This window comes from Scomber scombrus, chromosome 14 (genome assembly GCF_963691925.1).
Source record: "Scomber scombrus chromosome 14, fScoSco1.1, whole genome shotgun sequence".
NCBI classification, from domain to species: domain Eukaryota; kingdom Metazoa; phylum Chordata; class Actinopteri; order Scombriformes; family Scombridae; genus Scomber; species Scomber scombrus.
This window is the reverse complement of record NC_084983.1, coordinates 15,478,813-15,493,521: the sequence shown is the minus strand read 5'-3', so window position 1 is coordinate 15,493,521 and position 14,709 is coordinate 15,478,813. Positions and strand designations below refer to the sequence as shown.

Here is a 14,709-nt window from a genome sequence, read left to right as displayed (position 1 = left end):
AACCATAATGACATAAACTTTCAGCATCGCTAGTTATCTGAATGCTAAACAATGTCCGTCAAAGGAATTATTATGAACTTTACAGTGTTTAATTATAATCGACGATTGGCTGATCAAATTGTCTTCTAATTATCAATTAGATTGTCAATTGATAATCTAATGTTTCCTGAATTTCTCTATATTACTTCTTTACATGGACAACACACATTAATCAACATTATAGTTACTGTGAATGTGCCAAAAATGCTCATTTTCAACTAGCCAGTGAAATAATCTAAGACTTACATCGATTATATTGTATTTAATAAACCTATAAGTGAAAAAGATTACATTTTTAATTAAATATGCAAAATTAACAATTATATTTCCTTAATTTGTCTTTGAATAGTGAATTAATAGGCCTAACTGAATTCTTATCATTAAATTAATTTATAGTGCCATTTACGTAGTACAATTACGTTTTGCTTTTCTTTTTATTCATGCCATCTATGTCATCTATTCCCAACTGAATTTATATATATATTAGAGATGTATCTGTTTAATGTATTATAATCTTTTCAATAGGAATGGATGATTTCATAGAGCTAATATATACCCTCAAAAGAGAGGAAAAAACAGATACGAAGCTGCATTACCATCCAAAAGCACATGCAGGGGCTGTTTGACTGTACACAGGCCTTATCAGAATAGGCCAGTCATTGTGGTCAACCAGTGGTTGAGTATAACAGAACACATTTACTCAACTACCATGCTTGATATAATTTTGGTGCATTGTCTTATAAATAATAACTTTGTGCCTTGGTCTTGCTCATCCACCAGAGACACCTGCTCAAAGATCAACCACCCAGAAGATTGAGGAACACTTAACTTAACTGAAGCAGCAATGTAAACTTCTGGCAAATCTTTCATAAGAGGAAGTGGATGAGGCACTTGTTTGCACGTCTCTGTATTAAGCCAGAGCCTAATTTGCATAAAGGGGAAGCCACAAACGAGGGATGGAGAGATCAGGTTTATCATTTGCAACTAACTGTATGAATGTACAGTTCTGGATGTGACATCATCCCCTCCATCCACTTGCTCTAGTACAGCTCGCACAGTGATCATGGACAACAACAAAGTGGTGGAAAACATCTACCTCCTGGTCATCGTCACGCTCATCAGTGTACTTCAGAACGGTGAGAGAAAACTATTACAAATGAGTTTTTCTTTTCACTCTAAATCAGTAGTTAAAGATGTTAGAAATGCTCTAACAGTGACATGAATGACCTTACTGCTTTTTTTATTTGTTTTTTTGTTTTAAGCCTTCTTTGCCAACAAAGTGGAGAAGGAATGCAAACCAAAAAATACCCAGCACACTTCTGCTTTTGAACGAGTGACCTGTGCCAAGTAAGTTTGAAACTGGGCTCCTCTGTTTGTGTGTGTTTTCATTCATGCTGTATTCCCCTCATGAAACATCTGTACCTGTGAAACAGTGGGTGGCTTTGTGTTATATTTGTTTCCTGCTTTAACTTTCCATTTGGTTTTACATCCCCCTAAATATTAGTTCTAGTGAGAGGCAGCCCTCATTTGCCTTTTAGATAGGGAGAAAAATAATAGATGTGAGGCTCATTTGAATGCTTGCCAGGAAAGCAACAATGAAAACACATTTTTCCAGTTAGGTGACTCATCGTCATTTGTAGGTCCCCAGTGAATGTGTGTATGCAACCTAAAAGCAAGTTTTTTTCTCAAAACCAAGTGTAGAAAATCCGATTTCTGCATTTATTACAAAAAATTACAAGAACAGCTTCAATGCTTCATGCTACACAGACTTCTCTGTTTAGATTTCACTAACTGCGTCGTCAAATCTAATTCATTAATTGCAATGATAGCTGAAGGACCTCATTACAGGTTACAAGATCCAGCAAACAGCAAACTTCCTGTCAGGGCAACATCCTGTCTTTCAGTGATTGCAAGGATTTCAAAAGAATTGACAAACTTTAGCGTCTTAAACGTGATGGAAACTTTCAGTCAAGGTTTAACCCTTGAATTCTCCGCTTTATGCATTTATATGACACCTCAAAGGCTCTCATTAGCTTCAAATATGGATGTATTGTGCTTTTTTTCCAGGGTATTCAAAACATTTAAAAATGAAGAATTATTCACTTAAAATGCATTTTTAAAAGTGAGTAATTGCATTCAAGATTAAAAATTAGTATATTCACAATCAAATGTTCTGTTGACAAATGCAAGGTGTCACATGAGAGCTCATTACAGAACAGTAATCCAAGTAATTGGTGATATTTGTGAGGTGTTTGGTATAACTGGCAGCAGTTATGGTCTTAAGACATTAACCAATAAATTAAACAGGTCACAACCAAGCATCAAAGCTCATTTTTGCTCCTAAAGACCAAATAATGTTTTTTTTCCTCCTCATAGTTTAATATGCTAAGGGTTATACAGGCCTGAAAAGGTAAAGGTATCCAGTATTTGACAAGAAAAAAAAAGTGTTTTAAAGAAAAAGAAATAAATAGAAATAATTTTAAGTAGCCAATGTATATTTTTTCTTTCTTATTTCTTTAATCACCTTGGGACCCTTGGTAGGTTCCCGGCCAACATAAGTATGGTGTTTTTTGAATAACTCTGCCAACATGTGTGAGCTTGCAAAAGCTTTGGGGAACATGGTGCTGTGCAACACGCTGTACTAACTATTGCAGTGTATTGCAACAGCCAGTGCATGGTGACTCCGAGAGTGGGCTCAGATTTTCCTGGCGCCCTGTTTCAACTTTGCTCCTCCAACACTCAGAGAGCCAGACTGGGTTTTGTAGCTCATTCGCCATCTTTTTATCCCCAGGATCTTAATTTTTTCACAGCTACTTCTTCTCTGCAATATTTCCCAACAGTTATAGAGACAGGGTTAAGTTTCCGCTGCAGCACTGTCTGAAATACATTGATGATTGCTTCATAGATTTACATTGCAGGTAACTTCCTTAAATCTAATTTACAGTTCTTGTTTGCACTTCTTTCAGTCGTAACTGCATGGATTTGTATCCCACTTTCCTGGCAGTGATGTGGTGTGCCGGCCTGTGTCTCAGTCAAGGTAATCATTCATCAGCTGCTGTAAATGGCCCTTCCACATTTACAGTAAACACTACACACCCACAAAAAGAAATCCAATTGAAAACAATTGAGTCATTTTTCTTCAAAAGATATTATGTTTAGCTAGAGATTACTTCTTTAATGTTGTTTGTGAAGCATAAATATTATAATATTTACATTAAACTATATGGTAAAAGACACCTGAATGTTACACCTGTTTCCACTCCTCTGGGAAGGCTTTACACCAGACTGTTGGGTCTGGCTCCAGCGATTTGCCCCCATTCCTTTTACAAGAGCAGGGTAAGCTTCACACTTCATCCCAGTTGTTTTATGGGATATAGGACAGGGCCAGGCAACTACATTTCTTCACAGACTTGGCTTGGTTCAAGTGGTAATTACTGACATAGGGTTTTCCCAAACTGTAACTACAAGCTGGAAACCCACAGCTGTCTGAAATATCATTGTACACATCATTAAGATCTTCCCTAATGGGAAAAAAGAGCCTTAAACAAACCCAGGAAAACAGGCCCTAACCAGAAAAGGTTGCCTTCCTTACAGACCCACATAGAGGGTATAAACACAATTCTTATCGTTTTTCTTTTACTGTCATTTGTTTGAAGCTCCTGCTGCCTTTGCTGGAATCATCTACCTTGTAGTCAGGCAGAAGTACTTTGTGGGATACCTGGGACAAACCTCTCAAAGGTAAATGAACAAGAGCAATCTACACTACCCGAGCAGTTTATTAGGACACACCTGTGCAATGTAAAGCAAACTAATACAACAGCTCAGTTATAATTTCTAGTTATAAAGCCAAAACATGTTTCAGATTTTATTTTTGCATTATATTGTTCATCGTATTTTGTTCACCACATTATGATACATGAGGGGGGCAAAATATTAGGAACACTTTAAAATATATTGCACTCTAGTATAACACCACCCTCTATGACCTCAATAATAAGCAGGAAAAAGAATGATAACCTTTCTGACAATGTCAACAAAAACTAAAGATGTATAAACTTCGTGAATATAGAATTTATAGCTGAGCTGTTGTATCAGATTGTATCTAAAGTACTTGGTGAGTGCATGTTTTGTGTGTGTATTTAGAAGCATGGTATTAACCCTATTTTGTTTTTAAATGTCTATGTAGCACTCCAGGTTACCTGTTTGGAAAACGTATCCTCAGCTTCCTGTTCCTGATGTGCATTGTGGGCATCCTCAACTACCTGCTGACGCGTTACTTTGGCAGCAACTATAAAGAATACGTAGATCTCTTCACCAACGCTGCGTCTGCTCTTCTCCTCATCCCTTAATTCAGTGTATGGCACATAACAGTAATGGTGATTCTTCCTGTTTTTTTGTCTTTCACCTGATGAGAGTTGCTGAATTAAAAGTCAGGGGTTTTTTTTGTTGATAAAAACAAATTTTATTGTATTTGAGTTTGGTATAAAATAAAAACTTCTCATAAACAAATGCTGATTCATTATGTACAAAAGTCTGCAAACATCTGATTTGTCGCACAGATTTGGTGCCCTTTACACATACAGTTAGTACAGTCATGTGAGGTAAATGAATATTTAGTAACAAAGAAATACCAATTCAGGCAGAATTTGTCGAAATAATCATCAGGTCATTCAGAATTCCCTCGTCGGTGCTTGATAAATCTTTCCACCCATTGAATGGAGGTCATATCTGGACGCAATAGTGATTATAAGGTAGCTCCTGCAGCCCTGATAGGTTAGCTGATCCAACTTATGGTCATCCTTCACCTGGCAGGTTGATGATTCCAGGTATTACAACCGTTCATCTGTTGATCATGAAACTCCTTTTTCATGTTTTCTTGAAGAAGCAGATGCCATCAAAAACTGAGCTAATAAACTCGCCTTTTCCTTACTCTTCATCCGCTGCTCACTCATGTCAGTCTCAGCTTTAATGGTAAGAGAAATGAGCAAAGAAGACAGGTTAGACAAGTGCACGCTGACAAATAAATGTTAACAAAATGTAAAGATTACTTTTGAAGTGTTGAAGGAAGAATTAGAGACAGTTACCTTAAATGTTCTCTTGCTGAAGCCAAACCAATGCGGGAAGTCAAATAGGGCATCTGAATAGTATTTCAGGGTGAAGGAAGCGTCTCTCCACACAGGTTCAACTTTTACCAGGTCTGTCCAGCTTTCCAGTGCTTCAGTCAGGTCGATCTGCCATAAGGTAAAACTCACTTTAAACACTAAAATTTTGGACAGCAGTCACAGAATAACTCCTGGAATGTATTAAACATTAAAGTGAAAGCAGAAAGACTATAAAATCCTGCTTACATCCACCCTGTAGCTCTCCCCAGCAACAGAAGAGATGGTCCAGTCCAGGCCTTTTTCCATCTGCCACTTGATGAAAGGGTCGTTGCCATCGATGGACACCACATACTGCTTCAGCACTGAAACAGGGCAAAGGATAGTTCATGAAGATAAATGACAAAGAGAGAGGGTGTGCAGAAAAACATGCTGTCATGTGGATGAAATACTGTGCTGCCATTATTATTTCTCCACTCCACCCACTGCAAATGTCTGCGAAGCCTACATGAGTCACTCATGCCACCAAACGGCATGAAACACTTAGCAGCTTCAAGTACTCACTGGTTTGAAAAACACTATTTTGTGCTCACTAAAACATACCAGTGGTGCTTTTTAGGGCCACTTATTTTACCACTGTGTAATTCCTTGAGTGTATATACACACAAATTACACTTTGACCATGCTGAACACAGTTTACAGCGGTAGTTTTCAAAACTTTTTCACAACAAGGACCCCTAAACTGACTCAAATGAGACCCCCGTTTGATAAGATTTTGTCCCAGGGCCCTCCATCTGATACGATTTTTGCTTTTAGATGTTTTAATACAGAAAGTGTATAAGACCCATCACCAAAAAAGTCAAACATTGTGCCATTGTGTTTATTATAGTGAAAATAAATGACTCCTCTTTTTGCTGGGGACCCCCTAGAGCCCCTTAAAGTACCCCTGTAGGTCCCCTACTTTGGTTTAAGTTACATCTTGTCTCACTGGCTGCCTTTCTGTTGGACACTGGAAAGTGTTCTTCGCAGGCAGACATCAGCAGATAGATTCTCCTGGACAGCAGACTCTTCCTGAAGCTGGTGTACTCCCATAAATTGTTCACTTTAACTTTCCTGATATTGGAAAACAAACCAGAGAGTTTTGTGTCAGTGTGTTATTTGTAAATTATATGTGGTGGGGCATCTGATGGCATTGTTATTATGCCAAATTATTACTCGTTTTGCATATTAAATGGGCCACGGTCATAGTGGTGTTTTTCTCACCTCCCCAGCGACTTCTGGAAGACTATGTTCCCCCTGCAAGAGTGGAAGTCATCGATGAGCACCAGGGTCTCCTCCGGGTCGCTGTAGACTCTGTAACCCGAGCTGAGAGCCACCACGGAGAAACCGGCAGGAGGTTTCCTCAGAAACTCCCCGATTTCTGTCACCTTCATCTTGCTGTGGGACACTTGGTCTGCTTTCATGGTCTCACGCATTTCTGCAGCAGCTGATTGCACTGCCTACCTCCAGTCTGCAGCTTTAGTAACGTCAAATAGTCAAGGTAGACACATTCAAACGTGCCCGCTTCCGGTCTCATGCCAAAATCAAACCCTCTACTGAAACTAGCTGGTTGTAAAGCTTAAGGGGAAACTTCAGGAGTTTTCAACCTGGACCTTATTTTCCCATTTTTTGTGTCTAAGTGACTAATTCCAGTTTTGACTAAGAATGAAGTGTATTCCTTTTGGGCAAAAGCTCTCTGTCAATATACATCAACTAAAGTGTTTGTTTTGACAAAGAAGCAAGACGTGATCAAGCAAATGGTATCAAGAAAATGTTTTATTTCACTATATGGTCCTTTCCATAATGATGTCAGACACTTAATAATAATAATGATAACAACCTGAGCCTGTCAATGGCAAAAACAAGCTATTAGTGGATGTACTTGTTGTTTCTAGAAGGATGTATCTATTTTTCCACCTACTTGCTCAGTGATACATTCATGTTTACTGAACTATAACTGGTGTGTGTAACTAGCATTAAGAGTTATTAGTAAGCAGTGCAAGTAAATCAAATTCTGATTTGTTTCAGTGTTACAGTGTTTAAGCTACGCAATGTGTAAAAAGTCAATATAAAGAGCATATTAAGATGTAAACCTTTTCTGGACGTAAAATTATCCAGATCTGACAGATGAGCTACTTGGATGATATAGTGTCTCAATTTAAAAAAAGAAAAAAGAAAAAAGCGTAAAATAAATGTTCCCATTCAAGTAATAAATATTACTCTTATTTAAAAAAATTTTTTTAAATAGAGTTGTATGATTCAAGTTCAAAGAAATACAAACAATATACACATATTCAAACATACAGAACACGATGCCAAATAGTATGCTTTTAATTTGAAATCAAATCAATATACTTCCGTTTTTAATTAACATCACATGACCAGGTATGACAGCGTTTCCAAACATACTTTGTTAACGGGTCAACTCCCATCAAGGCTGGTTCCCAGCCCTACATGCAAACATAACCCACATAAGTGAGCACATACGTAAATTATCATTATATATAAACAAATACCACATATAGTGTGTATTATAGGTTGTATAGTTTTAGTACATGTAACATTAAAGTCAACAAATTGAAAAACTACTGTATACTATTTGATTTTGAGTCAATAAGATTAGTGATGCTGGAATGTACAACTTTGTTGGAAGACACTTGAAGAAGCATTTGGCTCTGTGCTTGGAAACAAGCTTTGAACAGAGAGGAAACACTACAGAAACCACTTCAAACACTAGTGAATGATAAGTCACCTGAGAGCCTTTGTGATGCAGCAACAACAACATTCATGTGCAGCATATTTGAATTTCATATCAACAAGCTCTTTGTCGTGAGGCACGTTTCAGTGCTTTCTTTCAACACACAGTGTTTGTTCAGGCCTCATTTTTCCCAAGATGAATACATGGATTTCCAATGGCTTTCTTCAGAAAAAAAATTACACAGCAGACAGAGTCCAAAACAGGTTCATTAATCACATCTGGCTCTGATTTTACTGCCGAATATAGAATGATTTACAACAGCCTCTTCACATAGAGTATTTACATTTTCCTGAATCCTTCATAAGAAGAATGCTGCATTTCTGTGAGAAGAAATAGAAAAAGAGACAGTAGTTAATTTGTAATAATTACAGAATAAAACATGTACTACAATCGAGCCACTATAAACACACCACACAGTACAGCAGACAAACCGTTTGCTTTCTTTCTGTACAAAAATGTGAACGCTCACCACTGTGGTTTCACAGCAGAACCAGCATGTTTAATTTCTGTGGCCAGAAAGTCCATGTTTAGCCTCCATGGTCTGGAAGCTGTTGACTCATTTGTTCTGGATGTCTCTACCAGTCTGCATGGCCAACAACAGAAAAAGGGCCTCAATTCTGGATGATTCTTCTTCACAAGAGACTGTAAATGATATCTGTCCTGTTGAAAACACCAAATCATGCCAGTTTGACCGACAGTGCATTGAATATGCAAGGCAGGGACACGATAATGTCCTACTGGAAAAATGTCTACAAAATAATATACATGCTGTAGTCAGAAATTCACAACTTTTGAAACATTTGTCTGGTTTGTTGGTTTCACAGCATCGGCAACAACGCACATGTATCACACAATATGCATTTTGTGATGTTTTTAATTGAGTTTTATTACTTTCACAGTAATATATATCAATACTGTCTAATATTAACACAAATAAAGATGCATGTACACATGCTGTATAAGTTAGATGGTATAAATAGGTCATAGCCCTATATAGGCAAGGCAAGGCAAGGCAGTTTAATTATGTGGCGCATTTCATACACAGTGGCAACTCAATGTGCTTTACATAAAACAAACATTTAACAGAAAAAATTGAAAAAAAACAATTTTGAGAAATAAAAATAAAACCCAATTATAGTAAACACATCCTCACCCCCCCCCCAAAACCCAACCAAATCACTAAACCATTCAGTGATTTGTAGACCAGTAGCATAACTTTAAAATCTATTCTATAGCTGACTGGGAGCCAGTGTAAAGACTTTAGAACTGGAGTAATGTGCTCTGATCTCTTTGTTCTGGTCAAAACTCGGGCTGCAGCGTTCTGAATGAGCTGCAGTTATTTAATGCTTTTTTGTGGGAGTCCAGTCAGAAGACCGTTACAGTAGTCGAGTCTACTGGAGATGAAAGCATGAATCAACTTCTCCTGGTCTGTTTGAGACATAAAACCCTTCACTCTGGATATGTTCTTAAGCTGATAGAAGGCTGTTTTGGTGATTGATTTGATATGACTGCTGAAGGTCAGATCTGAGTCTATCAGCACGCCAAGGTTTCGGACTTGGTCGCTAGTTTTAGAGAGAGTGACTTGAGATGTTTACTGACAGCAATTCTCTTCTCTTTATTGCCAAAAACAGTTACCTCAGTTTTGTCTTGATTTAATTGAAGGAAATTTTGGTTCATCCAATGTGTTACTTGCTCTTAACAGTGACACAATGACTGTATTGGACTGTAGTCATCCGGGGACAGTGCTAGGTATATCTGCGTGTCATCTGCATAACTGTGATAGTCTACATTAGAGTTCTGCAGAATTTGACCCAAAGGCAGCATATATAGACTGAACAGAAGGGGTCCTAGAACTGACCCCTGAGGAACTCCACATGTCATAGCCACTTGATCGGATTCATAACTTCCAATGGTCACAAAATAACTCCGCTCCTCCAAGTAGGACCTGAACCATTCTAGGACTGTTCCGCTGAGTCCTGCCCAAGTTTCCAACCTGTTCAACAGTATACTGTGATCCACAGTGTCAAACGCAGCACTGAGATCCAACAGGACCAGAACTGACACCTTGCCTGAGTCAGTGTTTAACCTTATGTCATTTAACACTCTGACAAGAGCTGTTTCTGTACTGTGGTGAGGTCGGAAGCCTGATTGAAATTTGTCAAAAAGGCCACTGGAGTTCAAGAAATTGCTGAGTTGATTAAAAACCACTTTCTCAATGATCTTGCCTATAAAAGGAAGATTTGAGATAGGTCTGTAGTTGGTTAACATGGAAGCATCCAGCGTTTTCTTTTTTAAGAGTGGCTTAATGGCAGCTACTTTTAAGGGTTTAGGAAACGTGCCTGATTGAAGTGAGCTATTTATTATTTGTCGCAAATCTGTTTGGACAGAGTTCACAATAGTTTTTAAAAAGTCTGATGGCATTGTGTCAAGACAGCATGTTGATGGTTTTAGATGTTGAACTGTTTCCTCTGTGGTTTTTTGGTCAACTGTTTTAAATTCTGACATCGCAGTTGAGTTATTCCTGGGAGGTCTTAGGGATTGCGTCTTTTTATTGTTTTGTTGATTTGTGTTGATATTTAACCTTATGGACTGGATTATTTCACTGAAAAAGCAAGCAAATTCATAGCATTTTTCTGTGGAAAGGAGTTCTGGAGCTATCTGTTTAGGGGGGTTTGTAAGCTTATCAACCATAGCAAACAGAGTGCGAGTGTTGTTGATGTTCTTATTAATAATTTCAGAAAAGTGTCGCTGTCTAGCTTTGAGTAACTCATAGTTAAAATTACAAAGACTTTGTTTGTAGAGGTCAAGGTGAATTTGAAGTTTAGTTTTTCTCCACTTACGCTCTGCTTTCCTGCATTCTGTTTTCAAAGCCTTTACCATCATTGTGTTCCTCCATGGTGTTTTCTTTCTGATCAAGGTTGTCTTAGTTTTAGTTCTAATAGGTGCAACAGCATCCATGACATTTGAGATTTTCAAGTTAAAATTATCCAGGAGTTCATCAACTGACTCTGCACTCACAGTTGGTGACATAGCTATACCCTCCATAAACTTTGCACTGGTATTCTCATTTATGTACCTTCTCCTAACAGACACAGAGGTTAACTGAACATTTGGAATGATCTGTAAGTCAATGAACACACAGAAATGATCAGAAAGAGCCAAGTCCTTAACATCAACATAAGAAATGTCAACACCTTTAGAGATAACCAGATCCAGAGTGTGGCCTCGATTGTGTGTGGGCCCTTTCACATGTTGCAAGAGGCCAAAAGTGTCAAGTAGAGCAGAGAGTTCTTTGGCATTACTGTCCATGTTATTGTCTACATGAATGTTAAAATCCCCTGTTATGATAAAAAAAGTTGTAGTCAGTGCAGATAACTGACAGCAGTTCAGCAAACTCATCAATGAATTTTCCTGAGTATCTTGGAGGTCTATAAATGATTAAAAAAAATAACTTTTGGATCACCTTTTAATAAAAAACTGAGATATTCAAAAGAGCTAAAATCACCTAATGTAATTTCCCTGCATTGAAATACAGATTTAAAGATGGCAGCAACTCCCCCGCCTTTCTTACCAGTTCGGCACTTGTTCATAAAACTAAAATGTGTTGGTGCTGCCTCATTGAGAATAGCACAACAGCTAGATTCAGTCAGCCATGTTTCACTAAGAAGTAAAAAATCTAGATCATAGGTCATAATGACGTCATTAAGTAACAGTGATTTATTGACTAGTGATCTGATATTGAGTAGAGCTAATCTTGTGGAGATAGCTGGAGACACTGGTATCATGGGCGTAGCTACCATTGAGGACACCGAGGTCATGTCCTCTGTATTTTTTTCTTGAAGTTTCGTTTCATTGTGAAAATAGCCAACGAGACAATTATCCTTGCATCAACTGACCGTCACGTGACACATACTTGCAGATACCGCTGCCATGTCAAAACAAAAGTAGTCGGCTATAACCAGCGGCGGAGTGAGGCCTTGAAATCCACCGGTGTCCCAACTGGTTTCCAATTTAACTGTTGCGCTTCTGTCAGCAGATTCGTCACAAATTCACAAATATACAGCCAGCATATTACTGGAGATGTTTAAGTTGCAGTTATATATAGTGCTCACTTCCAGAAACAATATCCGCTGCGGTAGATGTTGAACTGCGACTTGAAAATCGCCAGAAATATGTTTATGTCTACTTTTGTGAATTGGACTTGACCCAATTATGCAAACTGTTCATTCATTGGATGAGCCCTTTTCTCCCAGCAGGCCGTGCTCCATTCCACATTTTAAGAACAAACTAAGAAAATAATATATTGCAGTTATAGTTTTTGAATATACAACCATGGAAGTTGTAGAATACTGAAATAGGAGTTGATTTAAGTTGCAAAATTGGAAGTGATAAGAAAGAACTGGACCACAAGAGTGACCATGACTGAGAAATGCACAGCAAGAAAGCGTTATAAATACATCATGGATTACAGTAATAGCATATTTTTGACCTTGGTATTTGAAAAATCCTGGCTACGGCCTTGACTGGTATATTTCGAGGTTGACATGCTATACTTAATAAATTGGCAGATTTAATTGAACCCTTTTTATTTCTCACCAGTTTAACCATTCTTCTGTTACCTGTCATCAAAGGGATTGAGAAGGCTACCTGAACTCCAAAGGGCCCTGACTTTTCCTGGGGTAGAACATTATTGGTATCAGTATTGCAGCCTGGACCCGGCACATATCAGTCAGACTCACAGATGATATGATTCAAAGGAGGTGGGGGGGCTCGGTGACTTTTGGGTGATGGTGTTTTCCAGCGTGGTGGAATGCGAGGGGCTGGACGAGGAGGGAGGTTGAAGAGAGAAAAAATGGGATTTGGGCGTGGTGTGAGTTGGATTCCTACAGTGACACTTCACAGTGACACTTCACCTGTCGGTGAAGGATGTCCGGACTGAGTGGAGAGAATGAAAGGCTGGATGGGGTCCTGGTGGGTGAACGTTGGGAGTCTCCTGGTGGGGCTGGGGGAGACTCCACTTGTCGGGCTGTTGGGGCTGGGGGAGACTCCTCCTGTTGGGCTGTTGGGGCTGGGGGAGACTCCTCATGTTGGGCTTTTGGGGCTGGGGGAGACTCCTCATGTTGGGCTGTTGGGGCTGGGGGAGACTCCTTGTGTTGGGGTAAGGATGGTGACGTTATCTTTATCAAACAGACACATTTTCATGAAAGATTATATTACAGTCTCAAGCACCTCTACTTGACTGAAGTAAAAGTAATATCATTATAGTGTAAATACTGTGCATTCAAATGGTACTTAAGTAGTCAAGTAAAAGTACAGAAGTATTATCAACATAATATAGGCCACTTTAAGTACTGATTAGGCATGTAAGCAGCAGCCTGTTAATGTTGTATCTACAAGGTGGAGCTTTTTTTGTTACAGGTTTATATAGTGTTGGATTGTCTTATCATTAACCATGCATCATATTTTATCAACTGATTATATGTAAAGAAAAAAAAAATTCTAGATAACTATTAGCTATAATTGTCACATACCTGTAATGAGTAGCAAATAATTAGTATTAAGTGTAAAGACATTTAACATGTTTAAGTAAAATACCTCAACATTGTATTTTAGTAAGTTGATATATTATACTGATAATCAATGAATTGATTTGAGAAAAAATGAATATTTTATGGGTTGTGGGCTGTTTGCTTTGGGAGATAGTGATCGACATTTTCACCATTTTCTGGACCAAACTAATCAACTGCACAAGAAAATAATTGACAGATTTACTGACAATGAAAATAATTGTTAGTGGCAGCCATAGACTGTATATAAGAAATGTTGCAGCCCTATTTGCTACAGTAGCTTATTAAATATTAATTCTATATAACAATGTCCAGGACACAGCAGTGGAATGTAACTAAGTATATTTACTCAAGTACTGTACTTAAGTACAATTCTGAGGTACTGGAACTTTACTTGAGTATTTCCATTTTATGCTACTTTATACTTCCACTCTGCTACATTTCAGAGGGAAATATACTTCAATAAATTTATTTGACAGCTTTATTTACTTTTTTAGATGAAGATTTGACAAAAAGTATAATATAACAAGCTTTTAAAATACAACACATTGTTTAAAATGAAACCAGTGGTTTCAACCTTTTTGTCTTTTAACGTCTTACAAAAAGCAGTGTGTAGGTCACATTTCAGATGTCTATGAGTTGTTAACAGCTCCACCAAATAGTGATAGTTTCATTGCGATAAATATTCGAATGATCAATATTCAATAAAAATCAAAGATTACAGAAAAAGTCCAAAAACTGAAAAGAATTGTGTATCAGAACTTTGTTTTTCTTCTTTCCTCTCCTGTTAATCACCTCAAGACCCCTCCGACTTATCTAGTGACCCTTTAGAGGGGCCCAACCCTCAGCTAGCTAACTGTAGGCTATGTGAAGAAATTAAAAGTAGCTCCACCTCCAGCAGCTACAACAGTTACATGCTATTTACACACTGATGCTTCAGTATCAATAAACTAATGATGTCATTAATAAATCAGTCAGAGGACCAAACCATTAGGCCTACTTTTACTGCAATACTTTAACTACATGTTGCTGCTGCTATATATATATATATATATATGTGTGTGTGTGTACTTTTCCTTAAGTGGGATTTTTCATTCATTGCTTTTACTTGTAATGGAATATTTTTGCATGAATAGTGACAGTAAACTGATTATTCACTGTCCGCTAGATGTCACTAAAGCGCCGCACACAGTCACCACAGTACAGC

At 38.0% G+C, this 14,709-nt stretch overlaps 2 protein-coding genes across 2 annotated transcripts; one reads left to right on the top strand and one right to left on the bottom strand.

Annotated features, from left to right (window-relative positions):
• The first annotated feature begins 1,043 nt into the window (after positions 1-1,043).
• On the top strand, positions 1,044-4,511 carry alox5ap (arachidonate 5-lipoxygenase-activating protein). The gene is made up of 5 exons (XM_062433265.1): positions 1,044-1,175; positions 1,302-1,386; positions 3,006-3,076; positions 3,696-3,777; positions 4,226-4,511. Exons 1-5 carry the CDS (start codon positions 1,103-1,105, stop codon positions 4,386-4,388), a joined length of 474 nt encoding a protein of 157 aa, XP_062289249.1. The 5' UTR covers positions 1,044-1,102; the 3' UTR covers positions 4,389-4,511.
• A 176-nt stretch (positions 4,512-4,687) lies between these two features.
• LOC133994077 (mesenteric estrogen-dependent adipogenesis protein-like) lies at positions 4,688-6,614 on the bottom strand. Its single transcript, XM_062433264.1, has 5 exons — positions 6,402-6,614; positions 6,127-6,251; positions 5,388-5,503; positions 5,124-5,270; positions 4,688-5,002 (listed from the first exon to the last, which is right to left on the bottom strand). Exons 1-5 carry the CDS (start codon positions 6,611-6,613, stop codon positions 4,988-4,990), a joined length of 615 nt encoding a protein of 204 aa, XP_062289248.1. The 5' UTR covers position 6,614; the 3' UTR covers positions 4,688-4,987.
• Positions 6,615-14,709: the final 8,095 nt, after the last annotated feature.